The sequence below is a fragment of the Perognathus longimembris genome, chromosome 16 (assembly GCF_023159225.1).
Source record: "Perognathus longimembris pacificus isolate PPM17 chromosome 16, ASM2315922v1, whole genome shotgun sequence".
NCBI lineage: Eukaryota > Metazoa > Chordata > Mammalia > Rodentia > Heteromyidae > Perognathus > Perognathus longimembris.
Window position 1 is genome coordinate 23,056,485 of NC_063176.1, and position 18,104 is coordinate 23,074,588.

At 39.3% G+C, this 18,104-nt stretch overlaps 1 protein-coding gene across 3 annotated transcripts in view; it reads right to left on the reverse strand.

Annotated features, from left to right (window-relative positions):
• Positions 1-17,881, reverse strand: part of Bmp2k (BMP2 inducible kinase) — a 98,806-nt gene extending 80,925 nt beyond the window's left edge. For 2 of the 3 annotated variants that reach the window (XM_048364628.1, XM_048364629.1), the window contains exon 1: positions 17,461-17,881. In XM_048364628.1, the coding sequence (XP_048220585.1) occupies positions 17,461-17,632 (172 nt within the window). In that variant the 5' untranslated portion in view covers positions 17,633-17,881. The remainder of the gene's footprint in view (positions 1-17,460) is intronic. The other variant, XM_048364627.1, reaches the window with a different exon arrangement.
• Positions 17,882-18,104: the final 223 nt, after the last annotated feature.

Here is an 18,104-nt window from a genome sequence, read left to right on the forward strand (position 1 = left end):
CAGCATGTTTAGCATATGGAAGGTGCTAAGTTCAATTCCTAGCAGCATTTAGTGTGTGTGTGCGCACGCACACATGTGTGTTCCTCACATTCTTTTTTTCATATTAAAGCTTTCACATCCTGTTTTTTCTACATATTGTGGGTATATCTCATTTCAAGCTAGTCATATTTCAAATACTCAGCTGTCATATATGTGCCTACCAGATACCAAATTAACAGATTTGAGAAACTATACAGTGTAGACCAAGAGATTTGTATAAGCGCCTTTGGCATTAGGATCCCTTTACATTCTTAAAATTACTCAGGGACAGGGCACCAGTAGCTCATGCCTATAACTGTAGCTACTCAAGAGTCTGAGATAGGAGGATCAAGGTTTGCCAGCCTAAACAGACAAGTCCAAGAAACTCTTTGCATACAATTAACCAGCAAAAAGACAGAACTGAAGGTGTGGATCAAGTTAGAGTGCTAAGGGTAAGTGAAAAGGCCAAGTAAGAGCTAAAATCCCTCAGTTCAAACCTCAGTATTAGTACAAAAACAAACAAAGATTCCAGAAAGCTACTGTTTACATGAGTTACATCAATCCATATTTACTATGTTACAAATAAAAACTGAGGAGCTAGAAGCATAGCTCAAGCATAGAAGACTAGCCTAACAAGAATCAAGATTAGGGACTGGGAATATGGCCTAGTGGCAAGAGTGCTTGCCTTGCCCTAGGTTCGATTCCTCAGCACATATATAAGCACATATATAAGGCAAGAAGTGGTGCTATGGCTCAAGTTGGCAGAGTGCTAGCCTTGAGCAAAATGAAGCCAGGGACAGTGCTCAGGCCCTGCATTCAAGCCCCAGGAGGAGGGAGGGAGAGAGAGAGAAAGAGAGGGGAGAGAGAAAAAAATGAATCAAGTTTAAGTACTATTAAAAAATTTTAATGGGGGCTGGGGTTATAGCCTAGTGGCAAGAGTGCCTGCCTCGGATACACAAGGCCCTAGGTTCGAGTCCCCAGCACCACATATACAGAAAACGGCCAGAAGCGGCGCTGTGGCTCAAGTGGCAGAGTGCTAGCCTTGAGCGGGAAGAAGCCAGGGACAGTGCTCAGGCCCTGAGTCCAAGGCCCAGGACTGGCCAAAAAAAAAAAAATTTTTTTAATGAATAAAAATTGATCATTTTAACCTCTTTATTATTTTAAATACACTCATTAGATATACATATTGACGAACTATTTCTGAAAAATGGTGGTTTTTTTGTTGTGCTAGAAATCAAATCCAGAGCCTCATACATTGTAGGTAACTATTCTAACACTGAGGTCCTACAAATTGTTCTAACATTAAAGCCCTACAATTTTCTTCAAAACAAAAATGTAAGAAGAGCAGCACTGTTTTGTTATACTTTTCACAAAGATCTTTTTCTATTTGGCTTAAAAAAGAACTGCTGAATTCTTATACCTACTTCTTCAGTAAATCTGTAATATATTTTTCTGGCTGAGTGAAGCATATTGAAGAGAATTCTGCTCACACAAATTTGTAGACAGAAAGGTGAAGACTGTGTTTAATAGTCTTTTCAGATAACTGGATATTCTAGTCTCCACTGCTCTAGAAAACAATTAGTATTTTGTTGAAAGAGACAATATGGTATCTGTAACCATATCACTGAAGTTTTTGCACTGCTACACTACTTGAGTTAATCCTATACTTTGTATCTGCATCACTGGAAAATCTCAGTTCACTGGATAATGTAATCTTTCATTACATAATTTTTTATTTAAAAAATCACATTTGCTATTATCATCTACCTCCTCAAAAAAAAAAAAAAACTTTAAAGAAATGGGAGGCACTGGTTGCTCATGCCTATAACCCTAGGTATTCAGGAGACTGAGATCTGAAGATCCCAGTTCAAAGCCAGCCCAGGTAGAAAAGCCCATGAGACTCTTATGCCCAGTTAACCACCAAAAAAGCCAGAAGTGGAGCTGTGGCTCAAAGGCAGAGTGCTAGCTTTGAGGAAAAAAACACTCAGGGCCAGCATCCAGGCCCTGAGTTGAGGTCTGACTTGAAGAAAAAAAAAAAGAAAATAGGAGCCTGTCAAGCTCACAATAGCAGGTGCAACTTTCCCAAAATCATAATCATCTTTTGAAAATTCAAATTCCAAAATTAATAACACCTGTCAGTTGTCTCCCTTAAAGTAACAAACTCACCTCATCGTTTGAGAAAATGTCTGTCAAATACTGAAATCTAAATGACAAATCAGTGATTCTTTCAAATAAAAAATGAACTGAATTTCTAAGTGTTTTCCCTCAATTATTCATCATGCTTCATTATATAGTAAGAGTACTATGCAGCAAAATGTATTTCCCATTTCCTTATTCAAGATGTGACAAAGAAAGCTGGGCATCAGTGGCCCATGCCTGTAATCCTAGCTACTCAGGAGGCTGCTCTGAGGATAAAGGTTCAAACTAGCCCAGGCAGGAAAGTCTGTGACATCCTTATCTCCAATTAACTACCAAAAGGCCAGAAATAGCATTATGGTTTAAAGTTGTAGAGCCTTTAAGAACAAAAGCTCAGGGACAATGCTCAGGCTCTGAGTTCAATCAAACCCCAGGACAGGCACACACACACACACAGACACCCCACCCCACCCCCCAAAAAATAAGAAATGTGGCAAGGAATCATTAATGCCCAAGAAGCATATAGAAAAGGCCAACTAATGAAAGGAGGAAAAAGTATGTAGGATCATAGAATTGTTTTATTCATTTCTGTATTTTAAAAGGAAAGAAACAGCCCATCTGCCAGCCCAACATTCAGGATGCTCAAGCAGTAAGATTATAAGTTTAAGTACAGCCTGGGTTACATAGTGACATAGTAAGCTCTTGTCACTCAGACAAACTCTCTCTCTCTCTCTCTCTCTCTCTCTCTCTCTCTCTCTTAGGGTGAAGGGAGAACACAGATTAAGTACTAAAGATCAAGTAGGAGATGGGGCAGGGGAGGGGTCAAGTTAACTGGTAGATAAAAGAATGGGAAAGAATAAATAACCAGGAGGATAGCCTTTAAAACTAAAGGTAAACAGAGACAAATATTAAGACACTCAAGGTAGATGGGGAATGTGTCATGTTTTGTTAAAAAAAAAAAAAAAAACTCGAGAAGGGGTGACATTGTCCAAAAAGAAATGTTCTCTTTACCTGACTTATATAACTATAACTCCTCTGTACGTCATCTTTATAATTGCAATTTTTTAAATTAAATCCATTTACTTACAAGAATTGACCCTAGACAAAAATCTTCTTTCATGTGTATAAAAATATGCCAAAACCATCACAGAATACATGTTTTCTGTTCGTTTTTGCTTTTGGAACATAGTCTTGGTATGTTGGTCTAGCTGGTCTTAACCTGCTGAGCTCAAGTGATCCTCCTACCTCAGTCTCCTGAGCAGCTGGAAAGATAGGTGCACACTAAATGGTTTAGTGATATCCTAACAATTTATTGCACTACAAAGACCTTGATGTTTCATATTCCAACTATAACTCAAATAAATGCATTTGTGTTCTGATGTAATAAAAGGTTATTTTTAAGAAATCAATTTTCTTTTTACCTTGAAAAGCATGTGATATTACAGCACATCGGCTTCAAACGTTACAAATCCTATAACCCCAAAATAAGGACATAAGAAAATATGAGATGTAGTGGTCGCCGGTGACTCATGCCTGTAATCCTAGCTACTCAGGAGGTTGAGATCTGAGCATCATGGTTCAAAGCCAGCCCTGGCAGGAAAGTCTATGAGATACTTATTTCCAATTAACCACCTGAAAACCAAAAGTGACACTATGGCTCCAATGGTAGAGCACTCGCCTTGAGCTAAAGAGCTCAGGGATAGCGCCCAGGCCCAGAGTTCAAGTGCCATGACCGACAAAAGATAGGGTGAGAGAGAAAGAGAAAGATCAACTCTACTATTTCTCTCCCTTGGTTTCCTTTCCTTCCACTTTACAGGATGTCCTAATTCTTGCTACACTGGATTCAACTGAAGAAACTAAAGTAATGCAATTTTATTTACTTTACAGAGTGCAAATAAATACATTAGTCCATATAGGACCAGACCACACCAGACTGAGAGAACAGACTAATTTAGAAGAAGCTAAGACTTTAAACTCTTTACATTATTCCTAGTATCTTAACTCAATAGTTGTAAGCAAACTAGTTGATGGCCCTCAGAAAGAACACATAAGTTTTAATTTTGAAACTCAAACAAAAATGTTTGGGAATACCTCATCACCTCATGCTCCTCAGGTATCACCCATTAATGCTTCAGCTGCCTTCAAGTTACAAAAGTCCTCTAGCTCCTTTACACCTATTCTAAGGCCCCATCTCAATCAAAGATATGCATAGAGCCAATTATGGAGTTCCTATGTATCAAAGAATGCTAGAGTAAAATCATAAGACCAAAATTCTACCTTCCACAACCAACAGTAACAGTGAAGCTTTGGGTTCAACAAGTATTCCATTCCACTTTCCCTAGTTAAGTGAAGGAACTAAAATTAGATAATCACCACAGTGATGGGAAAATTGACATTTTTAAGACAACATTAATTCCAATTAGTATAATATTCAAGATATTTTTAAAGCAAACTGAAAAGTTCTTACTCTTGATTCAAGTTCTTATATTCTATTCACCATCCCCTGTTCCCATAATTAGTCTTCCAAAAAGCAAAATCAAAGAATGGTTTTGATTGTAATAGTGGGTATATAAAATGTTCTTCCAAGGCTCATATGTTAAATGCTTAGTCTCCAGATAGTGGCATTTTCTGGATGATGGTAGAAGCCTGGGTCCTCCTGGGATCCAGGAGGAGGAAATGGTTCATTTCTAGGTAGGTTACATCAGATATTCTGTCTCTTTTTCCTCTGCCTCCTCTCCATCATGAGGACAGCTGACTTGCTTTGCCACAAAGCTTCCACCATGATGTTTTGCCTCACCACTGGCCCTCTAAAACTAATCCTCTCTTGGGTTGTTCCCTCAGTTATTTGTTGCAGCAATTTAAAAGTATCTGATAAAGAGGTATGGCGTAAGTTTTTTAAATACTTTCAGCATCTGTTAAGAAAAACAGTCAAGGGCTGGGGATATAGCCTAGTGGCAAGAGTGCTTGCCCCGGATACATGAGGCCCTGGGTTCAATTCCCCAACACCACATATACAGAAAATGGCCAGAAGTGGCGCTGTGACTCAAGTGGCAGAGTGCTAGCCTTGAGCAAAAAAGAAGCCAGGGACAGTGCTCAGGCCCTGAATCCAAGTCCCAGGACTGGCCAAAAAAAAAAGAAAAACAGTCAATATTCTAAGGCAAGAACACAATTCAACATCGAATTTATAAACAGGAGCTTCTACGGCTAGAAATTTATAAGGCATAAATAACATTACATTCTGAAAACTAAGGATATGGATAGCCCTTACAAATTCACTTCCAATATTCTCATTTGAAAACAAAATAATGAATATATGAAAGAAATAAAATCCAAAGACCCTAAAAATTTCTAAAATTGCCACCTCAGTGAAGTAAAAAACAACTACATACTATAGTTTGATTATGAATCGACCCCAAAGAGCTTGCCTTGAAAACTTGGACTCTACTGGTGGGTCTAGTTACTGAGAAGTGATTAAATTGTGAGGGCGCTAAGTTTATCTGTGTATAAAACCTTTGATACATTCAAAATCTGATTATATTTCTGGGAAGTAATGAAAACTGGGAAGTAAATGTGCCTGGAGAGAGGAAATGGTTCACATGGAGTGTGTCTTTGAAAGGTAGGAATCCCACACTCTTCTCCCTTGGTCTTCTGCTTCCTAGCCACCATGAGATGGGCAGCTGTGCATCACAATGCCCTTCTGCCATAATGTTCTGCCTCTCTAGAGGCACAGAGACAATGGAGTCCGCTCCTAACAGAATGTAACTTCTGAAACCATGAGTCACAATAAACGTTTCCTCCATTTAAATTGTTTCTTTCTGGTATTTGGTCACAGCAATAAAATAGCTGACTAAAACAATATGTAGCACTATCTTCACTGAGTAAAATCAAAACTATCAATAAAGGTTGAGTTCTTAAAAGTTTTTCCTTGGGATTATATGAATATTTCACCAAAAATGAAAACCTTAAAATTACCAAACATTTAGTAGTCTAGTTGATTCTTCACCAGGACTTAAACTGGGCTGATCAGATGAATTAAACAGTGTTGTGCTAAGACTTATCCCAGTTCTAAATATGGCCCATCAGATATATCATGCATACACATACACACACACACACACACACACACACACACACACACAAATTAGAAAAGCCACGTTATTGCAGGCACAGTTAACTATTGTACAAGTTTCTCTTACAGGAGATACCATTATAGCCTATGCACAACTGAGCACATATACACCCTACTTTCAAAAAAAACCTCTCAAAGCATGTATTCTTCTAAGTAAGAATTAGTAGCATCAGTTTGATGCAGTTGTTATTGCTGTTGTTTATTCTATACAAAGAATAGATCATTAACATTCAACAGGAGAGATTCCATGATGCAAGCCAGAGAATGAAAAGTGGGTCACAGCTAGTAATCTAAAATTCTTTTTCCTGGCAAAATATTCCTAATAAAATTCAGTAAGCAAATATTTCACTATTTTAAGTGATTTCAATACTAATGACCCCAGGGTAAAAATTAAAATCTACATTACTATCTCATTCAAAAGAAAACAGTTGAGTACATGAAAAGTTCCACCCAGCCCTAATATTAACCCAACCACCAAAACTTAAGGAAAATAAGTAAATAAAGCATTTAGGTAGGGAAGCAGTATTTTGGAATTCCTTTCTCCAGAGAACCAAAAATGAATAGAAAAATATAAAGGTAATCATTTGCAGCAAGCAAAACTGTATAAAGACTTAGTTTGCATCCCTGTGACCTTTGTGCAGGGCTTGCAAGTTTCCTAATCTAAAAGCAAACTCTTTATCTCTCTACTTACAAAGTAAGTAGCTCCAATATCGTGGAGACCAGTTGGAGGAGTCCTTGTCATTTGTTTTATTTCCACAGCCTTCAAAGACGAGTTCCTCTTCTTTTTAATCCCTCATCTTCTGAAGACACTCATGGTCCCATTAAGCCTTAGTTCCATCCCAATCAGGACAAAGCCATACACACTGGATCATCTCCCAATTGTCCCTGCCTTAAGATCAGTTATCTAGAGCATATATATTAAATCTCCCAGTGTGGTGACAGAGATCGAGGGAACTTAAGCAAAAACATAACTAGTAAATTCATTGTAGTACCCAGAATGCAAAAATAAACTATATTCGTAATCATAAATAGTAATTTAACAAGCCAAAACTCCAAAAGTAAATCTGATCGTACTTTTTACATACATGTAGATAATGCTACCCCTATACAAATATCTCTGTATTTTAATTCCTATCAATGAACATAAAAAATAGAACTGGGGTTACAGATGTAGCTCAGTAGTAGAACATGTCCTTAAGCATGTGTGAGGCCATGGTTCAATTTCAAAAACGACAAAAAAGGGGAAAGAAGCCAATATCAACCCCTAAACATTAACTATGAATATTACTATCCAATTCTTTTACAATAAATTTTGTGTTCTCTATAAATTATAGAAGTTAATATGCCCTTTGACCACTTGAATCTCTTATACCTGAACTGAAAAAATAGCTACCACCAATACAGGATAGAAAAAAAATTCAAATCAAACCTTAAAGGGGCTAATTTTCTTTGTTTTTTTAAATGCCTGTGCTAAAGCTTGAACTTGGGGGGCTTATACCTAGCTTTTCACTCAAGGCTGGAACTCTTACCACTTCAGCTACAGCTCCACTTGAGGGGGGAGGGGAGTTTAACTGAAGATAGGAGTCTCATTGTGTGTGTCTGTCTGGGTCTGTGTGTGGTTGGTTAACTGGAGATAAGGGTCTCATGGGCTTTTTTTCCCAGGCTGGCATCAAACTCAATCCTCAGATCTCAGCCTCCGAAGTAGCTAGGATTACAGGAGTGAGCCACTGGCACCCAATTTAAAGGGACTAAATTTTAAAGGAAGACATTATATTTTATTGAAATAAAACAAAATTGTGTAAGATATATGATTAACCCTTCCTACACAGGATGTTAAACGAAGGCATTAATACTCATCCAATTGCAGACAGTGTTTCATGAGTAAATGAAAGATTGCAGAAAAGTAACTATTTTATTTAAATATACACAAGAAGCAGGGACCCGTATTCTAAGCAAATGTAAAATACAACCTAAAAAGACTTGGAAAGTATCTTAGTCTGCTCTGAATGCTATAACAAAATACTACAAATTAAGTGACACATGAGTAACAAATTATTTCTCATGGTTCTCAAGGCTAAGATCGAGGTGCTGACAGATTCAGAATTTAGGAGACCCTCACCAGGCTCTCACAGATGTCTTCTCACTATAATTTCACATAGGAGAAGACAAATGAAGTCTCTCTGGGATTTTCTCTACAAAGGCACAAATCACAATCTTGCTCTTATGATCTTAATCACCACCCAAATGCCTTACATCCTAATTCCATCATCCTAATTCTACCACCATACCTCGTGGGATCCCAACAAGTAAAGCAGGGATTAAGGGTGTCACAAACATCCATACCTTAGCAAAAAGCTTGTGAGAAGTAGCACAGTAATTTACACATAGAGAGTAAAAATGAGAATAAAACTACTGTGTGGGGGCTGGAAATCATAATGCAAAGGGTCTTGAATCTCAGAGTAATTAGACGGTGCTTCAGTTTGTCAGGCAAATAAGACACTGAGATGAGAAGTCCACTTCAGGAAGAATAAACTGGAGGGAGCTCAAGAACTGGTTTGGCAAGGAAAGGGCAGAAAGAACAGTTGGAATGCTAACGTATTTCTCAAAGTGAGAGATATAAAGGAACTAAACTAGGGTTGACAGCACTGGGGGAAAAAAGTGCCAAATTCCTCACAGGTATCAAGGGTTAAAAAAAAAATTCACACTTTTCCTCATACATTCTTTTCAAATAAAACTCTGAACAGCACAAAGTCTTTTACTTCTTGATCTCTACCAAGATTGCCTAAATGAATACAAACTGTAAGAAAATAAATAATTAAGGTTACATACTCCTTTTGAAACTATATATTCCAAAATATCACATGATTTTATCTGAATTCCTATCCTTCAGTACAGCACCTTCTTGGAAATACTTTACAGCAAATATTAAGGAATAATTTCACACTGTTAAATAGTAAGTTGCGGATTCACTGTGAACCCAAATGTATTACAATAATAAAACTAATCCTTTAATTCTAAAAGTATTCATTGCTACCCTTCCCAACTCCATGCTCCTCCCTCTCTCCTTCCCTCTCCTTCTCCTTCTCCCTCTTCCTCTCTCTCTCCCCTTATCTCTCTCTCTCTCTTATTAGAAAGGATAAATAAAATTTAGTTATACTGACAGAATTAAAGAATACTAGAATGGAAAATATGCTACAAATTTATCTTTATGCATTTCATTTTCAATCTAAAGGAAACAGAGGTCAAAATATCACAATGCAAATTAAGGATAGAACTTAGATTAAAAGGTGGCCCAATGCCAAGTTTTGCTTTTTTCTTCCCAGATAGTTGCAATTAACAATATGTTGTTTCAAAGATAGTAAGAAATGTTAGAATAAACAAATCAGGAACAAAAATCATTTCATATTTTACAATAACATTGTAAATGCCTCTATAAATATTATGGCCCAAATTATGTACTATTAAAATTGGAATTCTACAAATCTACACTAAAATAAAATTTTCAAAAGGTCCTACAATTATTTTCCTGCAAAGAGACTTGTGAAACTACTAGTAGACATATGCTGACTGATGTAATTTGTAAAGATAATACACAGACAAATCTCCACATTAACTAAGGGTCCAAATATTTCAAAAGCTCATTCAAAAAACCACTCCGTTTCCCAATTCAGTCCCCTAAAAATAGCATGTTTGTGGATAGCCAAATCGTTCACTAGAAGTATGCAAGACAAAATCAGGAAATAAACAAGTCTGAACTCCTTGGAGATGAAACCTCAAGTCCAGAACACAAAAGAAACCCAGACAAAAAAATCCACAAGACTCCACCTCAACAGAAAAGGTGGGTGAAGCACTTGTCATCTCAGCTACAGGGGATAAGCAGATGGGTTCCAACCAACGTCATCCCATAGGAAAAGAGATTCTATCTCAAAATCCACAGCAAGAAGGACTGGAGTCATGGCTCAAATGATCAAGTAGTAGAGTGTCCAACTAGCAAGCTCAAAGCTCTTGAGTTTAAACCCGAGTACCACCTAAAAATAATAGTAATATTCTATGTAGTGTCCTTTCACCATAGTGGAACTATAATGAAAATCAGTATGTATCTGATTGATACTAAAAATATATACATGATTACATAATTTTCTAATTACAGATTTAGATTTTGTGCAAGCATAAATGTGATACCTATTCAGAATAAATGTGATACCTAATCTGAAAGTAATTTAATATAACTATAAAAAAGATTTCACTAAAAGCTTATATCCAAATCTCAATCTACAATTCACCTTTATTTATTTGATGATTTGGTATGCACTTAATGGGTATTTTCACACATTTTCTTCTTTCATCTTTACAGAATTTACTAACTGCACATTTCAAAATAGGTTCCCTAAGAATTTAATTCTACACATACAAGAAATTGCTGGATATGTACTACAGCAAAGAAACTAAAGATTGAGAGGTGACATATGAATAGCCTCTGGTTCTGTTCTCAAAGGGCTCTTCATCCAAAAAAGCTGTCAAAATCGATGGCAGAACTTATTTAGAGTTGCATGTAATACCTTTTCTCTTTAAAAAACTAAAGTTGCCTTTGTAAAATAAAGAAAAATATGCCAACAGAGAAAAATGAGTACACAGAGACATCCAGGTTATTCTTCAAGTGAAATGGCACTTTACCACCTCAACTGCTGTTTGTCTTCACTAAAACTGGAAATTCAGTGTCTCCTGGCCTACTTAAAAGACCTTTGAAGGTCCCATAAAGAGCCCTCCATTGGTACTTTTCAATTTGCACATTAGAACCTTAATTCTATTGGAGAACAATCTGCTGTTTTAAAAAGTCACACATTTCCTTTGAGAAGCATTTAAATGTCCAAGGTACAGAAAGGCAGCTTGTAAACATACAGCAATTAAGTCTTTCTAACTTCAAAACATTTACTATCTAGCAGAAGAGGTGAGAGGGGAACAATAATTAACCAATCACCTCAGTGTTACTAAGTTCTTACATAATTGTGTCTCAGGACAAAAGACTAAATGTGATAAGAAGGAAAAGTAGCTACAAGTGTCTACAGGAAGGAGCAAGTGATCATAACCAGTAGTTAGGGAGCACAGATTATACCTACAGTGACAGGCAAGTACAAAAATTAGTCACAGAATAAAAGAAGTAGAGCACACTGAGGCTGGAGCAAAGAACACCCAGACATTAGATTTAAAAGAGAGATTAAAGACAAAGGATAACTGTGAACATCAAGCCAAAACATGTGGTCAAGTACAATGATTTCTCAGCAACACAACTGTTTTCTCCCTTCCTAAAATAATAGTCTATAGAGTTTCTTCATAACAAATCCTCACACCTCTCTGGTAGCTCTTTCTTTAGTTTTTGAGTGTTTTTTTTTGTTTGTTTGTTTTTTTTTGCCAGTCCTGGGCCTTGGACTCAGGGCCTGAGCACTGTCCCTGGCTCCTTCCCACTCAAGGCTAGCACTCTGCCACTTGAGCCACAGCGCCGCTTCTGGCCGTTTTCTGTATATGTGGTGCTGGGGAATCGAACCTAGGGCCTCGTGTATCCGAGGCAGGCACTCTTGCCACTAGGCTATATCCCCAGCCCAGTTTTTGAGTGTTTTAAATCAGTGGTTCTTAAAGTGTGGTTCTAGGTTGAACAACACTATCACTGAGGAAGCTGGCAGAAATGCTAATGCAGGGACTTAACCAGCATTTTCCATATGTGATCAAAAGTTGGGATTAATATTCTGGATTTTACCAAGTCCTTCCAATGATTCTGATGAACACAGGACATTTAAGATCAGTCATCTGCAGCTTCAGTGAAAATCTTCTCATTCTATACTATCTCCTTATATCCTTCCCCTAACATAGGCTTTAAATAATACACAGATGCTCATGCACTCTCTTATGCTTAGCTTCAGATCATTTATTAAATTCCCCACTCAACATCCCTCCCAATACCTCAACTATGTAAGTCTGCCCCCAAAAAACTCAGTTCAATACTTAGCAAATGGTATGTACATCCAAAAGCTATATAAGCAAGTCATTATAACTCTTCCTATTACCCATACCTATCCAAACCACCAGTTGACTGTGACCATTTTAACCATCTTAACTTCCACATATCTCAACCATTTTCTATCTAGCAATCTGTACAATATATGAAAATATCAGAGTACACTACTGTTCCAATTTTAATCCTTCAATACCTTCAAATTACATTTTAGAAAAACCAACCACATCTATATGGCATATAAAGCCCTAGTACCTGATCACCTTTTCATCATCATCTCAAGTCCCTCTTACATGTAATTCACTCATTGCGGTCCATGATTTTGAGCATATTTGTTTGTGGAACTCTTCTTCATGTGGGGACTTCTGTTTTCATGACCTGCTCCAAAGCATCCTGCCTTTACATCTCTGGTTTCACCTAACCTCCCCCACCCATCCTTTGGTGTCTGCTAAAATTTCAAAGCTTTCCTTGACCCTCAATTTCAAACTCAGTTATTCTCTCACAAAATCTGAGCTTTGTAACCATGATAATGATTCTTGTCTATTTCACATTTGCATTCCTTAAGGGCCAGAAAAATGCTACACTATATAAGTAGCACCAAGTGCTATCTGAAACATAAAAGACATAAAACATAAATAAAGAAGTATTTAATAAACATCAATTAGTGATGCATTTGTTAGATACACCCCTTCTTTCCTGTCTTAGAAACATTAACTTACAGGTTCTTCATTAACCACAGATAATTTCTGCAAATGAAAAATTGTACTTAAACCCAAGATTTCCCTACTAATTTCCACTGTAAAATCAGATGTACATATCTTACTATCTTCCTGTAAAATTAACAATGAGAATTTGTTTATGTTTAGCCTATATAGATTCAATTCAAACAATTAGCTCTGAAAGAACTGCAGCTACTTTTACAGAACTCTAGTAAATTCCTGCCTCAAATTACTGACAGGACAATAACCCACATTACATCAGTAAGTTTACCCATCTTACCATATTCATAATCCAATTCCTATCCAGCCTTAATGTCTTATGATTAGATCATTTCAACACATTATCACAGTTCTCCCAGTCTTGACATTCCTTTTATTTAAGTCCATTTTCTAACAAGAACATTTGGGGTCTATAGAGGGGAAGGACTCTATTCAACAATCACTTTGCACTACCAGTTTCTACTAAGTTCTTCAAACTAGCAGCCATGGCTTTGTTCTGAAAACCTGCATGAGACTATCCTATGTTTCAGTAAAACATGGTTACACTGAATCACATATGCTTGATAGTGCAACATAGTTTCAATCTAAAACTAACATAATTCTACCTTTCTAAAGCCCAAAGTTGGGGGTTGTAGAGACTTCTAAAACTGAGCCATTTTTTAGAAAAATATATTAAAATGCCTACAACATAAGTCCTCTAAACTTTGGGCAGAAACTAGAAAGGTATCAACATTTTCAAACATTCAGTATTGGTGCTTGACTAGAAAGATAGTATGATACAAAATATTTGTTTCAGGGAATACTCCAAGATTCCAAGAATTTAGTCATCTTAACACATACCTGAAAATGTTTGCTTAATTACAGATTTTGAATAGAACATACATATACCTATATATGTTTGATGATAGTTGATCTTTATTTAGGAATACCATCTTTGTCAATTCACCTATTTCCTAAAGTTTACTTTAATCCCTCAAATTCATGGCAGTTTCCTGCTTATTTGTAAACATGTGTACACTGTTTTGTTTTTTTAATCTTGTCTCTTGACTCATACCCTCAGCTGTCACACTCTAGAAAAGTAGCCTTTTCATGGTCAATTTGGTGCCTTGTTTTTCTCACTTTTCTGCTTCTAATTGGTTATTTCACTGTTTAAAATGGGCCCCAGGAACAGTGTATAAGTGCTCCTTAGCATTTCTAAGTACAAGAAGCCTGTGATATTCCTTAACAAGAAAATATATGTCCTTGATAACATTCCCTTAGCATGAGTTACAGCAATACTAGTCACGATTCCAACTAAAATACATTAAATAAAATACAGTAAGTACAATATCTTTAAACACCTAAAACAATGCTGAATACTGGTTGACAAAAATGCTGTAAACAAAGGCTTTCAGGAACCTAATCCTGTTATTTCTTCTAGAAGCAATGATATACTATTTGCTAATTCAGTGTTCACAGTAACTTCTGGAATATAACTAATTTCAGGGAAAGAGACAGCCATGGACAGTCTTACTGAAAAGACAACACTGAAGAGGTCATGCTAAATAAGTTTCCTATCTTTATAGTAGCATAACAATAACATCTCAAGACATGGCATCTACAAGATCCTGGCCTGACTTAAACATTGACCCAAAGCAAAATTGTAAAATTTACCATTTGTTTTCTTGGTCCTGTAGCTTCCATTTTTTCTCCATTCAGTAGTATATAGCTTTCTCTGATTAAAATGCTATGCTTTTTACAAGAAGTCATCCCAAATAATAGACAAACATGCTTAAACATCTTTTTAACTTACAACATTATTTGTTTGAAAAGGAAGGAGGACAATCAGCATCTGAAGTAAGAATAAATTCATCAAGATCAAAAAGTAAATTGAGGCTGGGCACTAGTAGTTTACACCTATATAATCTAGGACCTGTAGCTACTCAGGAGGCTGATATCTAAAGATCTCAAAGGGCAGGAAAGTCCTAGAGAGTTATCTCCAAAGAACTACCTTTAGCTGGAAATGGAACTGTGGCTCAAAGTGGTAGAGTGCTGGCCTTGAGCAAAAAAGCTCAGGCAGCTGGGCACTGGTGGCTGGCTCCAGCTTGTAATCCTAACTACTACTCAGGAGACTGAGATCTGGGGATCACATTTAAAAGCCAGCCCTGGGCAGGAAGTCCAAGAGACTCTTTTTTTTTTTTTTCTTTGCCAGTCCTGGAGCTTGGACTCAGGGCCTGAGCACTGTCCCTGGCTTCTTTTGGCTCAAGGCTGGCACTCTGCCACTTGAGCCACAGCGCCATTTCTGGCCATTTTTTGTATATGTGGTGCTGGGGAATTGAACCCAGGGCTTCAGGTATACGAAGCAAGCACTCTTTGCCACTAGGCCAAATCCCCAGCCCTCTAAGAGACTCTTATCTCCCAGTTAACCACAAGAAAACCAGAAGTGGCCCTGTGGCTCAAAGTGACAGAATGAGCACTAACTAGCCTTGAGTAAGAGTTCAGACACAGAACCCAGGACCTGAGTTCCAGACTGACTGACCTCTCTCCCTCCCCCTCTCCACCCCCAAAAAAACCACTCAGGCAAGGAAGGGCCCTGGCCTTGAGTTCAAGACCCAGGACTTGCACCAATAAGTAGAAAGAATAGAATTTCAGTTGTATATATTAGAGAAAATCAGCATACAAGGGAAGAAAGCCTAGATAGACCTTGTCCTCCAGAAAGAACTAAAGTTTGGTCCCAGGAGCTGGGATATAATAAAACCATGAAGTTCTATCTTCCTAGAGTTTCTTCAACCTTGTTTCCTCCTAGCACTTAATTATTCATTTTTCAAAACAAATGACAAACCTATACTAAAAACCAATGGGAAATTCTAACAGTAACATTAGCACTTAAAGAGAGACATATTGTTTTTAGGGTTGAATGAAGGCTGTCCCTTTAAAATTCATTTTTGCTTTCATATTTCAAAATTACTTTTCAGGAGTAAGATATACTTTTATGAGTAAGATATGCTTTGGGCCCTGATGAAAGTTACAAATTCAAAATCTAGTTCATAATCTAGAGTTAATTTACAATTTACCTAGGATTCAATGAGAAAGTATAACATTGCTCAAGGTACATTTCACTTAAATGCTAACACAACTCACCCATGTGTGCTTGAAATCTACAACCCAATCTAAACCAAGACCTGAATTTCACATGTAACAAATCGCATGTAACAAATTTCTCAACATGGTAAAACTATCAAAACTAGTCACCATAATTCAATCTTTTCAAAATTTAGGTACTCTCCCCACATCTCCAACACACAGCAAGGTTCATTAAGCTGGGAAGTAGTTTACAAAACAAGGACATTTACTCCCAGATAATTCAAGATTTCCTTCTTTTTATTTTACAGAAAAAAAAATTAGGGTTCCCTCACATTAACTGACTATTGTTAATGGCATCCAAAAACTACAGATGGAACCTCACTCTTCTGTTTTCAAACCATATCACTAACTCTCATAACTTGGAAAAACAAAACTTCCCTCTTGAATAATTCTTTTCTCTTAGAGTTAGAACTTAGAAGATCCATTTATCAACAACAACAAAAAACAACACCATGGATCCTTAGGTTGTAATATCAGTTTGTAATAATATCCGTTGCAAGTAAAAACTCAAAGGTCAATGAGCTTTGTAATCAAAAGTATTTTCCACAAGTCAAGTATACCAGGAATATAAAACTAAAGTCTAAGATCCGTACTTTTTTTTTAAAATGCTGAGTAAACTTTTTTGGTAACTAGACTTTCTACCTGTTTCAGACAGTGCAAGATGCAACACAAGCAGAGCTCAGATATAAGTTAACCAGCTTCCCCTCCACCTTTTCTTAAAGCACAGAGAAGACTGGTAAGTAGCAAATACAAATGGGCTCCTCCCAAATCAACCAGCTGGATTTGGGGCACAGTAGCAACGCACATAAACAGACTGTTATGTTTATGTATGGATATTCTAATAAACTATATAGACGATGTATCTACCAACTACTGAGTGAGTTTTGTTCGCTGAAGCAAACCCAGGCTCCACACGGAGGGCTGCGGGACTCGGTGCCCTGCGTCGCATGACACCCGCCTAAGCCACAGCTGGCACAGAGAGCCTCCCTCCCGCTCCATCTGACCCTCTCATGAGTCACGGCACCCTCCGATCCTGATACCACATCACTTGAGAGGACGTCTTCTGTTTATTTCCTCGCGTCCAGAACAGAAAATGACAAAACTCCCGCGGAGAGCTGCCTGCCGCTCTTCGGGCCGGCTCGGCTCTGGCTCCGGCTCCGGCTCCGGCTCCGGGGCGGGCGGCCCAGAGCCGCTCTTCCCGAGCCCCCCCGCTAGCCGGGCAGGACAAGGGAAGAGTGGGGTCGACACGGAGGACGCGGGGAAACGCCGCGGCCACACCCCAGAGCCCTCCCTCACCTGCCTGCCTGAGCCTCCCGGGCCGCCCGTACCTTCGGCCAGCGACTCCTCCAGGGTGACCTGGTAACGGCCGACGGCGAACACGCGGACCCCCACGGAGGAGCCGCCGGAGCCGCCGCCGGCCCCCGCCCCGGCGGCCCCGCCACCGGCCGCGCCGCCGCCACCGCTGCCCTCCGACTTGGGCATCCGAGAGAACTTCTTCATGGTCCCGCCGGCGCGCCGCGGGGCAGCGGGAGGCTCCAAGGGCGAGCGGGAGGGCGAGTCTGCCGCCGGGAGCGCGGCCCGGCGTCCGCGAGGGGTCGTCGGCCGGGGCCGGTCCGAGCGTCCGCGCGCGCAGCGGCCCGCCCAGCCTCACATTCCGCGCGCCTCAGCGCACAGCCCCGGACCCGCCGCCCTCTCCGCCCGCTCCGCCGGCCCCGCTGCAGCTGCGGGAATCCCGCAGAGGGCGGCGGGGAGGGCGGGGATGGGACGGGGCGGGGCGGGGTGCGAGGGGGCGGGCCTCGGCGCGAGGGGCGAGACCCGAAGGCGCGAGCGGGACCGGGAGGCGGCAGCGGGGCGGGGCCGGCCGCGCTCCCTGAGAAGGGCCGGACTCTGGGGCTTTCGACGTCGGGACCACCGCCCCCACTCGCGGCCCCGGCTCCACCCGCGCTGCCCGCCGCTCGCCGCCGTGGGAGGC